Below are 16,994 nucleotides of genomic sequence, written 5' to 3'. Positions count from 1 at the left end.
TAATGGCCTGGGTTAAAATTAATTCCAAGAATCAAGTGTGAAAAATGGACAAGTTACAGTTGCTGCTGAAGTGAATTATGAAAGATTTGTTTCTCTTGCAGTGACCAAGAGAAGGATTTGTTGAAAGTGAAGCTCGATTGGCTTCAATGTCACTTCACGTGGGCGCCACAGAAAGAAAACATTGACTTGGACAATATGAAGCAAAGATCAGAAGATTCAATACAGCTTGATGTGAAATATCGAGCCACGTCTTACAACCAACTCGCTTTTGTAAACTGTCTGCAAGGAAACTGTGAGGAGGCGATTCAAAACTTACAGGAAGCTGAAAAGATTCTGAGGGAGAATCATGAAGATGAATTTGAAAAAAGAATCATCGTCACCTATGGAAACCGTGCCTGGGTCAATTATCACATGGGACAACTGACAGAGGCTCAGTCCTACCTCGACAAACTGGAGAGGATCTGTCAACAATTTCCTGATGCCTCTCGGTATACAGCAATGATACCTGAAGTGTACGGGGAGAAGGGTTGGGCACTGCTGAGCTCTGCTGCTCAATATTATGAAGATGCAATGGAATGTTTTAAAAAGGCTCTGGAGGAAGATCCGGATAACACGGAATGGATTTTTGGATATGCGACTGTTCTGTTTCGTCTGGAATGGTTTTCTGGTACCCCGGAGAGTCATGGGCCCAGTGAAGCAATGAAGCAGTTGAGACGTGTGCTGGAGCTTGATCCAGATCACACTGTAGCCATGGTGCTGCTGGCTCTAAAACTACAACAGTTCAATCAGAAGGAGGAAGCATTGAAATTCATTGAGGAAGCGTTGCAGAAATCCCCTGATCTTCCATACGTGCTTCGTTATGCTGCAACGTTTTACAGAAAGGAAGGAGATGTGGAAAAAGCTGTGGAACTGTTGAAGAAAGGATTAGAAATTACCCCAAACTCTACTTTCTTACACAGTCAAATAGGTGCGTGTTACAGAACCAAATTGTACGAACCGATGAATTCTCCAGGCAGCAGAGGTCCTCGCAATGCTGCTCTTCAACAAAGAGCTGAACTGATCAAACTGTGCAAGCTTCATTTTCAAAACGCTCTTGAAAACCGACCATTAACATCTATTAAACCACACCTGGATTTTGCAGGAATCTGTTCACTGAATGGAGAATATCGCAAAACAAAAGAGATCTATAACCATCTCCTGACACTGGACGGTATACGTCCAGAGAATAAACAGGCAATATGTTTACAGGCTGGGTTATTTCAACTAAATCACATTAAATCAGAATCAAATGCTACGGCCCATTTTCTGGAAGGAATGAAAGTCAATTATGACTCAATAGAACAGAAAAGGTGTCGGGAAAACCTGGAGATGATAGCAGCAAGGTGCCTTCGCCAGAATCCGAGAGACAGCAAGGCCCTTGGTGTTTATGGGTTCCTGCACCAGCTGGATGGGGAGAGATGTGAAGCTATTAAATGCTTTGAAAAGGCTTTGGAGTTTGATCCTGACAATGAAACATATCTAAGGGCTCTTTGTGAATTACGCCTTTCCATCGAGGCCGACAATGACTGTCCCAACAAAAACTAAACACATTTTGGAAAGTGTACTGAAGGCCCTGACCTATAAACAGGTTCAGTCAGCTACATTTTCATTTATATTCCAATGGCTCCTTTGTTCCAATGAGTACTGGTTCATGTGTTTAATTTTCAAATAATAATCTTACTGTAATTACTCTAAGTCTGTGCTTCATACAGAAACATTAACCAGAGTGGGAAACCTACCATTTATTTCCCCAACCTCAGAGCTTTTACTGAGTGTGAAAAGGACAATATTACCTAAGAATTTGGGGAATTCGAGATAGTTGATGCTATTGGACAGTCACAATAATTCTTTATGAATTATATAAACTTGTTGAAAGCAGTAAGAAAATGAACATGGGCCTGATTTTAACTCCAGGTGGATTTTGGGTGAGTGGTGAGGGGATTTGGAAACTCGCTGATTTCTGTAGATTCTGGGTGTGGGGATCAGGACAGAGTTGGCAGCGCAATCGGAGCCCAACGATGTCACCGGAGCTCAGTCTGTATATGTTAATGAGGACCCACCCACTTTGGGTGAGCAGTTTAACCCAGTTTCCACCAGGTAGGTAGGTTTAAAATCACTTCCATCAAATTCTAATGTAACCTAGATAACTGGGAGATAAATATAAACTGATGGCCAAATATAGATTAAAGTATGTTTTGTTTGGATCTTCATTTGTTTTGTGATTTTAATAGAAAATTATTCTCGCTGGTATTTTAAGCTTCAGTGATCTGTGTGATTTATACTCTGCTGATGGTGATGACAGTGTAATAACAATATCCAATCAAGCCTGTAGTGGGTATAATCGCTTCTCGGCCTTTTGGCTAAGATCAAGTGTAGTATGGATCGCCTGCGCTTGGTTGAGGTCATTGGGTTGCACTGGGGCTTCGTGTGTTTCATATGAAGCAATTTTTAAAAGCGGCATCTCGGCCTTTTGGCTAAGATGCAAATGAGCTCAAGTCTTGGAGGAGGATCCTCCCCCTTCTCCAATCAGCTTGACTCATGTAGATCAGACCCAGGACAGGGTGGTTTTGGTCTCCCGCCCTGTCTTGTCAGCCTGGATCTGAAATGTCTCAACTTGTTGAGGCTCTGAATTGGATTTGATTTGATTGAATTGGAATAGTATAAAAAATAAAACCACTCTGCCACCCTATCTCTCACTTGCTGCCTCTTCTCAGGAAAGTTGCCCATTGGGTGAAAGGCTTTCCACATGTGACACTGGAGAAAGGGCCAACAGTCAGTGCAGCCCCTTCAGATAAAGCAACTCTTGATTCTGTTGCTCTGAGGATTTGCTGACAGACGATCAGACTCCCATCCAGAGCGTTCACTCAGATCTCAGTCTCTGTCACTGGGAGTCTCCCTGTCCTGTAACTTGTCAGCTTCACCAACTCTTCATCAAACCATCCCAGACCCTCACTGGCCAACACAGAGCAGCTCGGACAATACCCGGGAAAGACCATTTTCTACCGACTGTCACCATCTCACTGAAGGGGAAAGCAGTAAATGGGGGAAGGCTAAAGGATACAAAAATGGGTTAAATTGGGTTAAAAGGGATAAAACACAATGGCTGCAGATACTGATTTTTAATTGTAATTGTATCGAATGAGTTTGAATGGTAAAATAACCAATAAAATGGAATTGTGGCTAAGATTTTGTTTGTGCTGCAAATTTTTTCATGAACAACATTTCATTCTGGTAAGGAAAGTGGTCCGTGACTTTCTCTGAATCTTTCAAGGATATTTGGGACTTTGTTGTGTGCAAATTGAGTGCTGCATTTCCCATATTACAGTAGCAACTACACTTTAAAAGGGATTTATTGCCGGGAAGGTGCATTGGAAGATCTCGAGCATTGTGAAAGGCGCCATGGAAATGCAACACATTTTTTTCATCTAATCTTCATATGATGCAAATTAAAGCATAAGTATCAGTGTTCTGAAATGGGAGTCAAATCACATTCATCACTGGGTGAGAAACACAATTCTGGATTTAACTTCTGTTCTAATGGTGGCGAATTTCCCAGAAAAAAACAATCTGCCCAATGGGCAGGAAAAAGGGAGATTTTCCTGCCAATTTTTTGGGGTGTACTTAGTTGAATGAATTTACAGCACTCTGTGCGTTACAGAGTCCGCCGAGGGACTCAGGCGGTAACGGGACCTAATCTCTCCCGAGAGGCCAGAATCAGTGCATTGAGTGGGCCACTGAGAATGCACTCATCTCTCAGTAGGGATGGCCCCCTCTCCCATTACCAGCCTCCCGATTGCTGACCTCCCAATGTTATCCCTGACCCCACCCCGATCGTCGACTTCCCTGACTACCGCCCCCCCCCCCCCCCCCCCCCCCCCCCCACCCAACCCCCCCTTCACCACCCCAGATTGCTGGCTTCCCTGACCATACCCCCATGTCCCTGATTGCTGGCCTCCCTGACACCCCCCGCACCCACCAACCCCCACCCCCCCCAACCATGGCCTGCTCCGATCGCCCCCCTCCCTCCCCCACCTATCCATAATGCAGAGTGCACAGTAACTCCCTCCCCCCTCACCATCACCAATTGCCCCCTCCCCCAAGTAGGCCCCACCACCTCAGACCCCACTCTGGCCCAGTGGTCAGTGATGTGGAGATGCCGGCGTTGGACTGGGGTAAGCACAGTAAGAAGTCTCACAACACCAGGTTAAAGTCCAACAGGTTTATTTGGTAGCAAATACCATAAGCTTTCGGAGCAGAGCTCCTTCGTCAGATGGAGTGGATATCTGTTCTCAAATATCCACTCCATCTGACGAAGGAGCTCTGCTCCGAAAGCTTATGGTATTTGCTACCAAATAAACCTGTTGGACTTTAACCTGGTGTTGTGAGACTTCTTCCAGTGGTCAGTGCCAGGCTGGCACTGCCCAAGGAACAATCCCCCACCCCATTCATACTTTCATGTTCAATTTGTCTCAGAATAAAGAATAACATTTCATTAGCCATCTTAATTACTTGCTGTACCTGCAGACTAACTTACTGTGAGCCATGTACTAGAACACCTGGATTTTGTGATTCATGCACTAAAACACCTGGATCCCTCTGCACCTCGGAACTCTGCGGCCATTCTCCAATTAAATAATACTCTGCTTTTTCATTCTTCCAGCCAAACTGAACAACTGAGCCTTGCTCACTCACACAAGCTATCTATATCTGTCTGCAACCTCCTTATGTCTACTTCACAACATATTTTCTGACCATCTTTGCGTCATCTGCAAATTTAGCTACTATACCATCTCCCTCCTTGTCATAAATCATAAAATGCTGAGGCCCCAGCACAGAGCCCTGTGGGACTCCACGCATCACATCCTGACAATCGAACAAAGACCCATTTCTGCACACTCTGTTTTCTGCCAGCCAGTTCAATCTTTTATCCCTGCCAATATGTTACCCCGTATACTGTGAGCTTTCATTTTACACAATATCCTTTTGCCTTTTCACAAACAGAAGCAGAGGCCTAACCAAGTTCCAACTGCACTGCAGTGTAGGACAGTACAATAAACACTCTGTACCCTGTATTGATACAGTTACCGCAAAATACAACACCTGCAAAGATTTCTTTTTAAAGACCTGGCAGCAACAAGAGCTTAAGAAGACAGAGCCAAGTCAACTGTATCCAAACCACTACAGCTTGTAGTGGCAACACATTAGTGGCAAAGTGGCAACACATTAATAGTTAATTAGTAATTAATACAAGAAGAAAATAAACAGCGATTAGAAATACCCTGGCGTGAGGACAGAATGAGAGTTCGAAAGAAAATCAGTTCTTTGAAATAAAAAGCTGGTGTGAGCACAGAGTAAGAATTTTGGAGAGAGTTGGGAATTTAAAAAATAAGAACGAGAGTTCCAGCGAGAGTCAGGACTTTGAAAAGTGCAAAGGTCATGGACATCACTGAGCAGCTCCGGAGCATTCTGCAGCCAGGACAGATTGTTGGTGATCCGGACACCGAGAAACTTGAAGCTCTCGGCCATTTCCACTTCGCCCCCATTGATGTAGACAGGGGCATGTTCTCCTTTACGCTTCTGAAGAAGGGAAAGGGTTAATGTTTTTTTTTGTACTCAATGTATTTTGTGCCTAAAAGGTTGAACTTTGTACCTGGAATGTATCACAAACATAACCCTTCCATATGGCTAGTCTCCCCTTTGTTTATATTGCTCCTGGTAGTAGTATAAGCCATTTGTTCTTGGTTTCATCTTTAATTTTTAGTAGTATAAGCCATTTGTTCCTGGTTCCCTTGCTTGTTTATATCATTCTGATAAACAGACAGTTAAATGTAGATGTAGGGTTGTAAGTCTAACTTTTTCCGTAGGCTTGTGTATGATTTAAACAAAGGAAGCAGCTACCAAATGGTAGAGTGCGAGAATGGCCGTTTGAAGGAGGACTCCCACTGGGACAGCTGCAATCGCACACAATCACTTCAAAGGAAAAGCTGCGGGAAGAGCAGGGGACCAGAGGTGGCACCTTGACTGCAACTACCAGGAGAATTGTGCTTTATGACCCAAGGATACCAGATTGTCTCTAACCATGATCCAGAGACTATCAGAAGCTGTTAAAGGAACTATAATTTATGATCAAGGACTGTTAACTGGACTTTGCTTCATCACTTGTATTGGGAACCCTGATGTATAAAGGTCCACACTTCTTGTGTTCAGAGAGAACTTTGGCTTCCGCTTTCAAGGGGTCAGGTTCTCCCTCAAGCTTGTGAGAATAAAGCCTGACTGTATTTTGACTCATACCAGCCTCAAGAGGTATATTTACCGACTTCAGCTTCCTAAAGTCAATGACTATTGCCGTGGTTCCCCGTGGACGGCAAGAAGAGTTCGTCAATCAGAATAGAGAGTCTGAGTCTTGATCTTCCAGGCAGCAAGGCTTTATTTTCTAATACAAGTCAACAAAGCCGGGATTTCCGGATGAATCCAAAGAACCAGCGCGCTTACAGTCATTTTTATACACATTTTAGCTTCATACTTCATCATTCTTATCTTACAGTCAAGGCTATTTTTGCAGACCCCAAGGCCACTTTTCATTAGCCACCATGGTTTACTAGACCTACGTTATCTGCCTTCTTTCTGATTGGTCACTAATGAATGTGCTATGATATCATTATGGTTACATCTTGCCTTCTTATCTGAAGTTTATTACCTAATCAGCCAAGGTTGTTGTTTGTTCAACCATTGTGTTTGTCTGCTATGCCAAGTCTTTTTTAAAGATGTGTGTTTGTCTGACTTTCTTAGGTTTTAGGAAATTACTTTCAGCTTCTGTGTGTTTGCTTGACTTCTTTTAGCCTTCATGTTCATTCATGTGAGTATCCATGTGTACTGGCCTGGTAAGGTATTGTGCACTTAAAAGGGTACAAGTGTATGCTTAATAAAATATGTGATGATATATGAGAGCTTCTTAGGTAGTGATTATCTCTTCTATGTTAATTATTATCTCCTACTTGTCCTAATAATTATTCCTTCCAATATATGTTGTCTTAATGATTATTCAGTGGAACCACCATAATTATTCCTTCCAATATATGTTGTCTTAATGATTATTCCTTACATATCCCCCCTTTGAGACTCATTATTAGTCTCACTAAACTATTTCATAGAACATAGAACATAGAAAGCCACAGCACAAACAGGCCCTTCGGCCCACAGGTTGCGCCGATCACATCCCCACCTCTAGGCCTATCTATAGCCCTCAATCCCATTAAATCCCATGTACTCATCCAGAAGTCTCTTAAAAGACCCCAACGAGTTTGCCTCCACCACCACCGACGTCAGCCGATTCCACTCACCCACCACCCTCTGAGTGAAAAACTTACCCCTGACATCTCCTCTGTACCTACCCCCCAGCACCTTAAACCTGTGTCCTCTCGTAGCAACCATTTCAGCCCTTGGAAATAGCCTCTGAGAGTCTACCCTATCCAGACCTCTCAACATCTTGTAAACCTCTATCAGGTCACCTCTCATCCTTCGTCTCTCCAGGGAGAAGAGACCAAGCTCCCTCAACCTATCCTCATAAGGCATGGCCCCCAATCCAGGCAACATCCTTGTAAATCTCCTCTGCACCCTTTCAATGGCTTCAACATCTTTTCTGTAATGAGGTGACCAGAACTGCGCGCAGTACTCCAAGTGGGGTCTAACCAGGGTCCTATAAAGCTGCAGCATTATCTCCTGACTCCTAAACTCAATCCCTCGATTAATGAAGGCCAGTACGCCGTACGCCTTCTTGACCGCATCCTCCACCTGCGAGGCCGATTTAAGAGTCCTATGGACCCGGACCCCAAGGTCCTTCTGATCCTCTACACTGCTAAGAATGGTACCCTTCATATTATATTGCTGCTTCATCCCATTTCATGATATATTTTCCCAATATATGTCTTAGTTATGTTTGGTTTCACGAAATGTGGAGGAGCTTAAGTGTAGGATCAATATCCCTTTTTGTTTATTTAATAGCCTAATTGCGAGCTGCTCCTCCAGATTTCCTTTACCTGACAGTTCACTAAAATACATTTTGCATTAATACATTTCATATACTTTGCATTAACCTATCTCTCCCTCCTTGATTTTGCTTGATTATTTAAGTATTTCCCTCTATGGGTATGGGTTCTAGGGTCACCTTATCTCCTCTTATTTTCATACTATTGATAATGACACATGCTGTCCATTGCCCTGCTAATTACACATCGACATAAGCATCCTGCTAACGCAATCCCTACTATTATAAGCAGCAGTAACATAAATGATTTAAAAATCCAATCAAACATCCCATTTCCCACCCATCCTAACCATCCAGGTGGGTTATAATCATGGAATTCGTGACCTATCTTTTGGATAGGTCACGAATTCCATGATTATAACCCACCTGGATGGTTTTTTGGAGTTGGTCTGCTTGTGCCTTGATATGCTTTGCAAGGTCAGTTATATTCTCAGATTTATCTGGTATGTAAGTACAGCATTCTTGTTCAATTATGGCACATGTTCCTCCCTGTGAGGCCAATAGATAGTCCAAAGCCAGTCTATTTTGCAGTGCTCCTGTGCGGACTGCCATCAGCTCTGCTGATACTTCTGTCAAGGCTTGCCCTGTTTTTCGAGCTTCAGCTGCAGTGATATTAGCCAGTTGTTCCAGGGCTGAGGCCATCAGAATTAACTCGTTTGCCGTTCTTCCTGTCCCATATAATGGAAAGGCCATCATAGAGAACCAGTCAGTCTTACTGATTGTTCGTTTTGCTCGCGAAGGGTAGCTTCGTAGGGAAGGCATGTGGTGCATGTAGGGCACTACATATCCCAGATAACAGGAGCCTGTCCAATTCACAGGAAGCCAGGGATATGCCTTTGTACCGCATATAAAGTAAGTTCCATTGTAGGCCGTAAAGTTATCAGCCAACATCATCCAAGGTTGTACAATCTTTCCTTCCCACACGTTGCTTGATGTGATGTTGCATATTTCAGTCCAGTCTATTTGAACATACCAACTGTACTTAAATCTTTCACAGGTGGTTGCCATTCCACAGTTTGTTGACATTTACTTTCGCCAACTCTTGCCCCATCCACATTTTTCTTTAAACAGAGGGATCCTGGTCCATTCGATTTTAGGACCGTCAGTACAGGTGGGAACTGGGAATGGTCGTAAGTTGGGTTGGTACCATGTAGCAAACCTGGTCATGCTATACCCAGCTGACTCCCACATTGTCATGTTTTCTCCTTCCCCTGTCTTATTTTGTCTCAATATCCATTCTATAGTTTCTGAAATCTGAAAGGGGAGAGACTGGAGTGGTAGGCCTTCTTGGGAGTGGCTTGGGACATGAGTGCAGACCCAACATTTGCTTATATTCAATTTTTCTGCATACATATATGACATATATAGAGAAGTATTTATATGCGATCTGTCTTCTTCCTGTTCATCTTTACACTTGCCACCCCCCATACTAAGTACTAGTATTATCCCCATCCATCCTACCCCTACTTTTCCCATGCTATCACAAAGAGGGAGAGTACAATTTATCACAGTTTACACAATTCTTTTCCCTCGCTTAGTCGCCGCTACTACTATTTAGTTTATACAGTCTTTCAGTTTCAATTTCAGTGATTTCTCTTGTTTTGTCAGTTCAGTTGATAGCTCAGTTTCCTGGATCGAATTCGATGAACCGTGAACTTGAGCGGTAGAGTTTGTGTCAACAGTCCTTGTTCCTGAGGAAGGAAAATACTGATCACTGTATACAAATCAAATTTCCATCTTCTTTTAATGCATCGAAACAGATCTTCCCCTCTCCTGCAGTCTTTTAGTGTTACATTGCAAGATAAGGAGTGTCAGTCTCAATCAAAGTTATCATGAGTCTATTCGGTGGGGGTAATTCAACTTGACCCCATTCCTGGACTTCTTGTTCGGGGATTTGTTGATTCTCTATTCGCACTACCATATGTCGCATCATTAGTCTGGTAATAAAAGATCTCAAAGCAGGCAGTAAACAACAAAAGATTAGTCCAATTATGATTATTACTACTACTATTATGACCCCTGCCTTTGCAAACCATGCTCCCCATTGTCCGAATGCATTATCAAGCCAATTCCAAATATTATGGCCAAATCCAGCATTGTCATGCATTTCTTTCCTTAGATTTTGTAATTTGGTCATAGCTTTAGTGAATGAACCTTTTGGATCAGTGTTGTTAGGGATGAATGTACAGCATTGATCGCCAAACATAACACATACACCCGCTTTTTCTGCTAATAGCCAATCTAGTGCTTGCCTATTCTGCCAAGCCATTTTGCTCGTTGCATCTAACTGCTCACCTAGTGCAGTAAGAGCCTCATCAGTGTAGTTAATGAATCTCTGCTGATTGTAATAAATGTAATTAATCCATTCAGTGTTTTTGTTGGGGGTAATCCAAATTAGAATGGATTCAAACCCCGCAGCTATCTCATTTCTCGCTTTAAATTCATTGGGGATTCCACGAGGTTGTCCTATTGCATCTAACTTTATTTCTGGATTAGGTGTGTATGACCTTCTTACTCTCTGAACCTCCATTTCATGTTCCATCGGTAGCAGGACAGTATTTTGTGCCAGCATGACCCTAGCACACAATCCAATCCAATCCACCGGCAGTTTTGCCATTAACCCCTTTTTGGGATCACACAGCCACCACAGATCAGCTAATTGGTTTACCTGTGATTCCAACACTTGTGCGGGAGGTGGTGTTCCCCCTTTTTGTGGCACATATAGACTACGGACATCCCCTATGTTCCATATTCTTTCACAATCCCCGGTGCAATTTCCTAATTCAGTTCCCTTACTATTTTCCCTCCAGTAACAATCTTGAATCAACAAAGCTGGTTTCATTTTCCATTCTTTTGGGGCTACTTCTACTGTTGTTCTAGGCCATTTTGGACATCTGTGGGTCAAATTATACGTATTTCTTCCTATCCCTGCATATAAGATACAGTGATATTGGCACACAGGTGCCTTCCCAGTACACAAATTATTGCAAGTGGATTCTGAACAATTTATTACTTGAGCAGTGAATGTTTGGCCCCCTATAGTGTACTTTCGCTCATAGGTTGGATATTTACTTTGACAATTTTCTTTTTTCCATTTTTGCTGCCAATCTCTACAATTCTTTGATTCCCAAGGTATATCTATTATCCAAGTATGAGGTTTCTCTGAGGTACATATCACACATTCTTTCCCATTATTATTTTTGTATCCTGTGTATTCAGCCCATTTCCACCACTCATTTCTCTGTGCTTTTTCCCAAATTGTATCTGCTGCTACTGACCGCTTGTGATTTCTTTTTCTTAGTTGATAATAGGTAGAATCCCGATTACCTTCCTTACTCATCTTGCTGTTTGTCCCAAGTCGGGAAGGGGGCGGGAGCTGCTGCCCCTTCTACCCCACTTCCTGTACTAGGACCAGGAACATCATCTGGCCCATCATCCAAATCAAACTCAATGTTATCCTCACTATCCTCCCTCTCTGCATCTCTATTTTGATCTGGCACAGAACTATTGGAACTTTCTCCTGTGTTTTCTTCGTCCCCACTACTACTTCTCTCCGGTCTTCCAACTTCGACAGCCTCTCTATCTTCCCCTATACCTGGTATTGTCCTAGTACAATGATTTAACTGGTACCACAGTGTACTGCCTTCTACTTGTAAGGCTGTGGGTGAAACTCTGGTAACTTCGGAAGGTCCTTCTCTTCTTGGTTCGTCCCAGCGCCTTCGGAATTTCCTGATGTATACTCGATCTCCAGGTCTGATTCGGTGGTCAGCTGCTGGGCTTTCTTCCTTTTTGGCTTTTTCCTGTTCAAATATAGTTCTATGTATAACAGTTAATTGCTGCATGTACTCTTTAGTGTCCTGATCTAAACATTCTAATGTAGGGCCTCCCGTTCCCCTAATCTTTGGCACGGGCATTAGTCTCCCCGTCATCATCTCATGTGGACTTAAGTGTGTTATTCTATTTTCCTGACTTCGGCATTGCATTAAGGCTAGTGGTAGGGCATCAATCCAGTTTTTCCCTGTATCGCTACAGATCTTGCTTATTTTGGCCTTAAGAACTCCATTTGTCCTTTCTACCATTCCCTGTGACTGAGGATGGTAGACACAGCCAAATTTCTGTTTCACTCGGAGCACTGAGAGGGTTTCTCTCAGTACTCTCCCTACAAATGCAGATCCATTGTCTGAACTTAATTGGGCTGGTATGCCAAATCTTGGAATGACTTCTTTTGTCAGGAAGTTGATCACTGTTCTTGACCCTTGATCTTTAGATGGTGTTGCTTCTATCCATCTGCTGAATCTGTCAATGACTACTAACATATATCTTTTCCCTTTTATCTTTTTCACCATGTCCACATAATCCATACACAGGTGTTTAAATGGTCCCTCAGGAATGGGTATATGTCCTATTGGGGCAGTTATGCTTTTCCTGATAGTTCTGCGCACACACCTCACATTGACTTATCATGTAATCAATGGAACTCTGTAAGTATGGTGACCAAAATCCTTCCTTCTTAATCTTCCTGATCACTTCTCCTCTTGCACAGTGGACAACTCCATGTGCCTCACTTATCAGTAAGGTTAGTAATGCTGTGGGTGCTATTACCATCCCCTCTCCATTTCGCCACAGTCTATCCTGCTGTCCTTGTATCGCTCCCCTTTCTTTCCACATGGTCTTCTCAGCTATTCCAGCGTCCTCCTGTAATTGTATTACGTCATCTAACGTGGGCTGGGGAATGATACTCCCTACCCCTGGTCCTGGATGTGGTTTTGCTATTTCTACTGGAGCTATTGTAGTTAATGCACATCCTGATACTTCTTTGGCTGCTTTATCAGCTTTTGCATTTCCTTTAGTCACATTATCTTTTCCTTTCTTGTGTGCTTGACATTTGATTATGGCCAATTCCTTTGGGCCCATCATAGCTTGTATTAAGGCTTTTATTTGACTTTCATGCTGTATTGGTCCCCCACTACTTTTCATAAAGCCTCTCTGTTTCCAGATTGATCCAAACAGATGACACACTCCATGTGCATAAGCCGAATCTGTATACACTTCTACTGCCTCCCCTCTTGCTAATTCACATGCTCTGGTTAGTGCCTTAAGTTCTGCTAGCTGGGCCGAACAGGGCTGTTCACATTTTTCTGCTTCTATAACTTCAAGTCCTCTTGGTCTTTGTTCAACTATGGCATAGCCTGCGTGATTTCCTCAGTGATCCCTGTAACATGAGCCATCTACATACAGTGTCCTTTTCCCTTCTGTCACTAGTCCCCCTGCTCTTAAGTCTTCTCTCAGTTTCATAAATGTTTTTGCTTCTCTTAAGCATTCATGTTCTCCTCCTTTATGAGGTAATGGCATGTAATCAGCTGGATTTACTCTGTTGCACTTTATTATTGTAATATCTGGAAATGTGGTTAGTATTTGATAATGATGGATCCTAGCAGGTGTCAGCACAAATTTTCCTTGCTCAATCAATTCAGCTACTTTGTGGTGTACATGTATGTTTATTAAGTATCCCATTGTGATGGTAGCTGCTTTTTCGTAAGCCCACCAAGCAGCTGCCAAACCCTGATAACATGGAGGGTACCCTAGAGCCACATCATCTAACTTGGTGCTATAATAAGCTATTGCTTGTTTCTTTCTTCCTTTACAGCTGTCTTGCATTAACACAGCAGTGGCAAACCCTGTTTCCCTGTTGCTAACAAAAAGGTCAACGGGTTTATCATACGAAGGCAGCATCAGTGCTGGTGCTTGCACCATCTCTTTTTTCACATTATCAAATGCCTCTGAGGCCTCCCTGTCCCATATCAAGATCGCTTTTAACTCCTCACATCCGGCCTCTTTCATTATTTTCCTTAACGCTTGTGTTTTTTCTGCATAGTTTTCTATCCATTCTGAACTAAATCCTGTCATTCCCAAAAATGTCATCATTTGTCCCACTGTCTGTGGTTTTGGGATTTTTAACACTGCTTCTATCTGCTGGTAAGCTATTCTTTTTTGTCCAATCGTTATTTCCCTTCCAAGGTATTCTACTTTTCTCTGACAGAACTGTAATTTCTTTCTTGACACTTTATGTCCTCCTTTTGCCAGCTTTTCCAGCAGTTTTAAACTTTCTTCCCTACACTGTTCCTTTGTTTCTGTACACAACAACAAGTCATCCACATATTGTATCAGTGTTCCTTCTAGTTGTATCCCTGCCAAATCTGCTCTCAACACTTGGTTGAATACATGTGGGGAGTGTTTGAATCCTTGTGGCATTCTATTGTATGTGTACTGTTTTCCCTCATACGTAAAAGCAAATAAGTACTGACTCGCTTGTGCCAAGGGCACACTGAAAAACACTGAGCATAAGTCTATTACTGTAAACCATCTGCTTTCAGACGGTATGTTAGTCAATAAGGTGTAGGGGTTAGGGACTTCTACTGGCATATTTTCAACTACTTCATTAACTGCTCTCAGGTCGTGTACTAACCTCCACTTTTCCCCATCTGCCTTTTTAACTGGTAATAAGGGTGTGTTGCATTTACTTCGGGTTTCTTTTAACACCCCTGCGTCTACTAATCCTCTGATTGTTTCTCTTATGCCTTTTACTGCTTCTGCCTTGATTGGATATTGTGGTTTATAAGGTCCTTGACATCCTGGCTTCAATTTTACTTTGACTGGGGTAGCTGTTTTGACTTTGCCTACATCTGTGTCGTTTTTTGACCACAATTCCTCAGGGAGAGAATCTAAATCTTTTTCTAACTTTGCTCTCCATTCTTGCTCCACTTCTTTATCTTTTAACTCTATTTTTACCTCTTTTGGTCTTCCAGTCATCCTTGCATTAACAGATATTTTCATCATTTGTCCGTCAGTCGACATCCAAATATTCTCATTGTTTGCTTTAATAAATTCCAGTTCCTGTGCCCTAAACGTCATAAGTCCCAAATCCTTTGGTCTGTAATCAGGATTCACCTTTAGCGTAACATGTGGTTCTGTCTCAGGCACTGAGAACCATTTTCTGACCCATTCATTCTTTGTAATTGTGAGGGCTGCTCCCTCTGGTCCGATTAAAATGCTGTCTGAATTTATTTCCTGTTCTTGTCCTGCCTCTTTATTCCACTTCTCCTGTATCTCTGACTGTTGCATTTTATCAAAAATCATTGTGCTATATAATTCAGTTTTTGGCCATTTGGCGTCTGGAATCTGTGCCTCTACAAATGTCCCCCAAATTTCCCATACCTGCTTTTTAATTTGTTCTTCTATGTCCCCTAGCCAATATACATTGGCCCACTCTTCTCCCCTTACCCTAATTACGTACATGCCCGTCAGATTAATTCCTTGAGTTGTACACTCTAATTTTAACCCTAACCCTAAGATTGCATCCCGGCCTAACAAATTCAGTGGCGTTTTATTGCATACTAACACAGGCACATGAGTGGTTTTGTTTCCAACGGTGATAGGCACCGGCATCGTCATTTGAGTCAATACTGCTTTCCCCCATAGTTTTTACAAACTGACCTGACAATGGTAGGTGTCCTGCATATTTTTCTTGTATGCACGTACAAGTAGCTCCTGTGTCTATCATCATGGGGATCTCAACCCCCCTATTCTAACATTGATTATAGGTTCTTGATTTGCTGTGTCCGTTATTTGTACATACTGGCCGACCATTTCGGGATTCTCTGGGCCTCCCTACAGGAAACTCTGGTGATTTACTGGCCCCTGACTCATTGGGCAGTCACTGGTTGGCACTTGCATCATTTGCTGACTCATTTGTTGTTGACCTCCTTGTCTATAGCTGTTTTGGGGACAATTCCTCTTTATGTGTCCTGTTTCCCCACATCCCCAGCATACCCTGGAGGGCCAGGTGGTCCTCCCTGCCTTGGGCCTTGATTATATCCTTGGTTTTGTCCCCTCTGATTTTGATAGGGTGCTTTTCCCTGTCCCTGTCCTTTTCCGTTCCAATTATTCTGATTTTGAGGTAGATATGTGGTCTGATAATTTGGATTGTATCCCCCTTGGTTCATGGGCATCGGGAAACCAGAGATGTTATAGGTTATAATAGGCTGACATCCCTCTCCCCCCCTCTCTGGTGTTGGGTTGGGGGTTTCTTCAGTAATCACTTCAGTTATTATGGGTGCCATTTTCTTGGGGGTGGGGTCCTCTTTTGACTTTTGTTTAGCTTTTATTTCTTCTAACTGCGCCTGCAGGAGCTTACGGTGTACTTCTTTTAATTGTTTATCTGCATTCTTCTCCTCTTTATGGTGTCTCTCTACTGCGTGGATAACATAGTCTAGGAATTCCCTGTAAGTTTTTGATTCCAGGCCTACTACTTCATCCAATCTGGACTTAGCTGAAGCTGGCAGGCCTTCTAAGATGGCTGCTCGGAACATGGCATTAGTTAGGGGGTCTGTCAGGATGTCTTTTTCCGTGTTCCTTCTCCACCTTTTTAACTGATTTTCAACATATGTTGCAGCATTTTCCTCCTCTCCCAGTGGGTCTCCTTTTAGTGATTTCAGATCTACACGGTTAGGGTACAATCCCCTTAGTGCTCACCAAATTAGTGGGCGGTATTCATCTATGAGCACTCCATCCACATCTGGATCGATTGCTGCAGTAGGAATTTCAGCAAGTCTCATGACTTCAGCCATTTGATTCATTCCCAGTACTTTTGTTAGGAGAGCTTTGATATCTCCCAGGGCCATTCTTTTTCCTACCATTCCTGCCTCCAGCTGTCCAATCCACCTCCCAGCCCCATCCATGATATTCGGTAATTCACTAATTAAATTGGGTAGGTCCTGTCCTGCCCACGGAATGTACTGTGCCCTATTTCCTTTTACAACTACGGGACATACTCTTGGGTCTTCCCAGTCTGTTTCTCCGAGTTTAATAGGTGGTCTCCTTCTTCGATTTGACTTTCTTACCTTTCTTACCT

At 42.8% G+C, this 16,994-nt stretch overlaps 1 protein-coding gene and 1 pseudogene across 2 annotated transcripts in view; both read left to right on the top strand.

Annotated features, from left to right (window-relative positions):
• LOC144486240 (interferon-induced protein with tetratricopeptide repeats 5-like) overlaps positions 1 to 16,994 on the top strand; it is a 115,860-nt gene that overhangs the window by 69,949 nt on the left and 28,917 nt on the right. Inside the window, exon 3 of one of the 2 annotated variants that reach the window (XM_078204308.1) lies at positions 102 to 3,221. The exons of the other annotated variant lie outside the window; for it this stretch is intronic. Coding sequence (XP_078060434.1) covers positions 102 to 1,584 — 1,483 coding nt within the window. The 3' untranslated portion in view covers positions 1,585 to 3,221. Of the gene's footprint in view, positions 1 to 101; positions 3,222 to 16,994 lie in introns of those variants that run through there. 2 annotated transcript variants of the gene reach the window in all.
• On the top strand, positions 2,380 to 2,589 carry LOC144486242 (U2 spliceosomal RNA; annotated as a pseudogene).

This window comes from Mustelus asterias, unplaced genomic scaffold, assembly GCF_964213995.1.
Source record: "Mustelus asterias unplaced genomic scaffold, sMusAst1.hap1.1 HAP1_SCAFFOLD_301, whole genome shotgun sequence".
Taxonomy (NCBI): Eukaryota; Metazoa; Chordata; class Chondrichthyes; order Carcharhiniformes; family Triakidae; genus Mustelus; species Mustelus asterias.
Note: the sequence above shows the minus strand (reverse complement) of the source record. Positions and strands in the feature narration are given on the sequence as shown.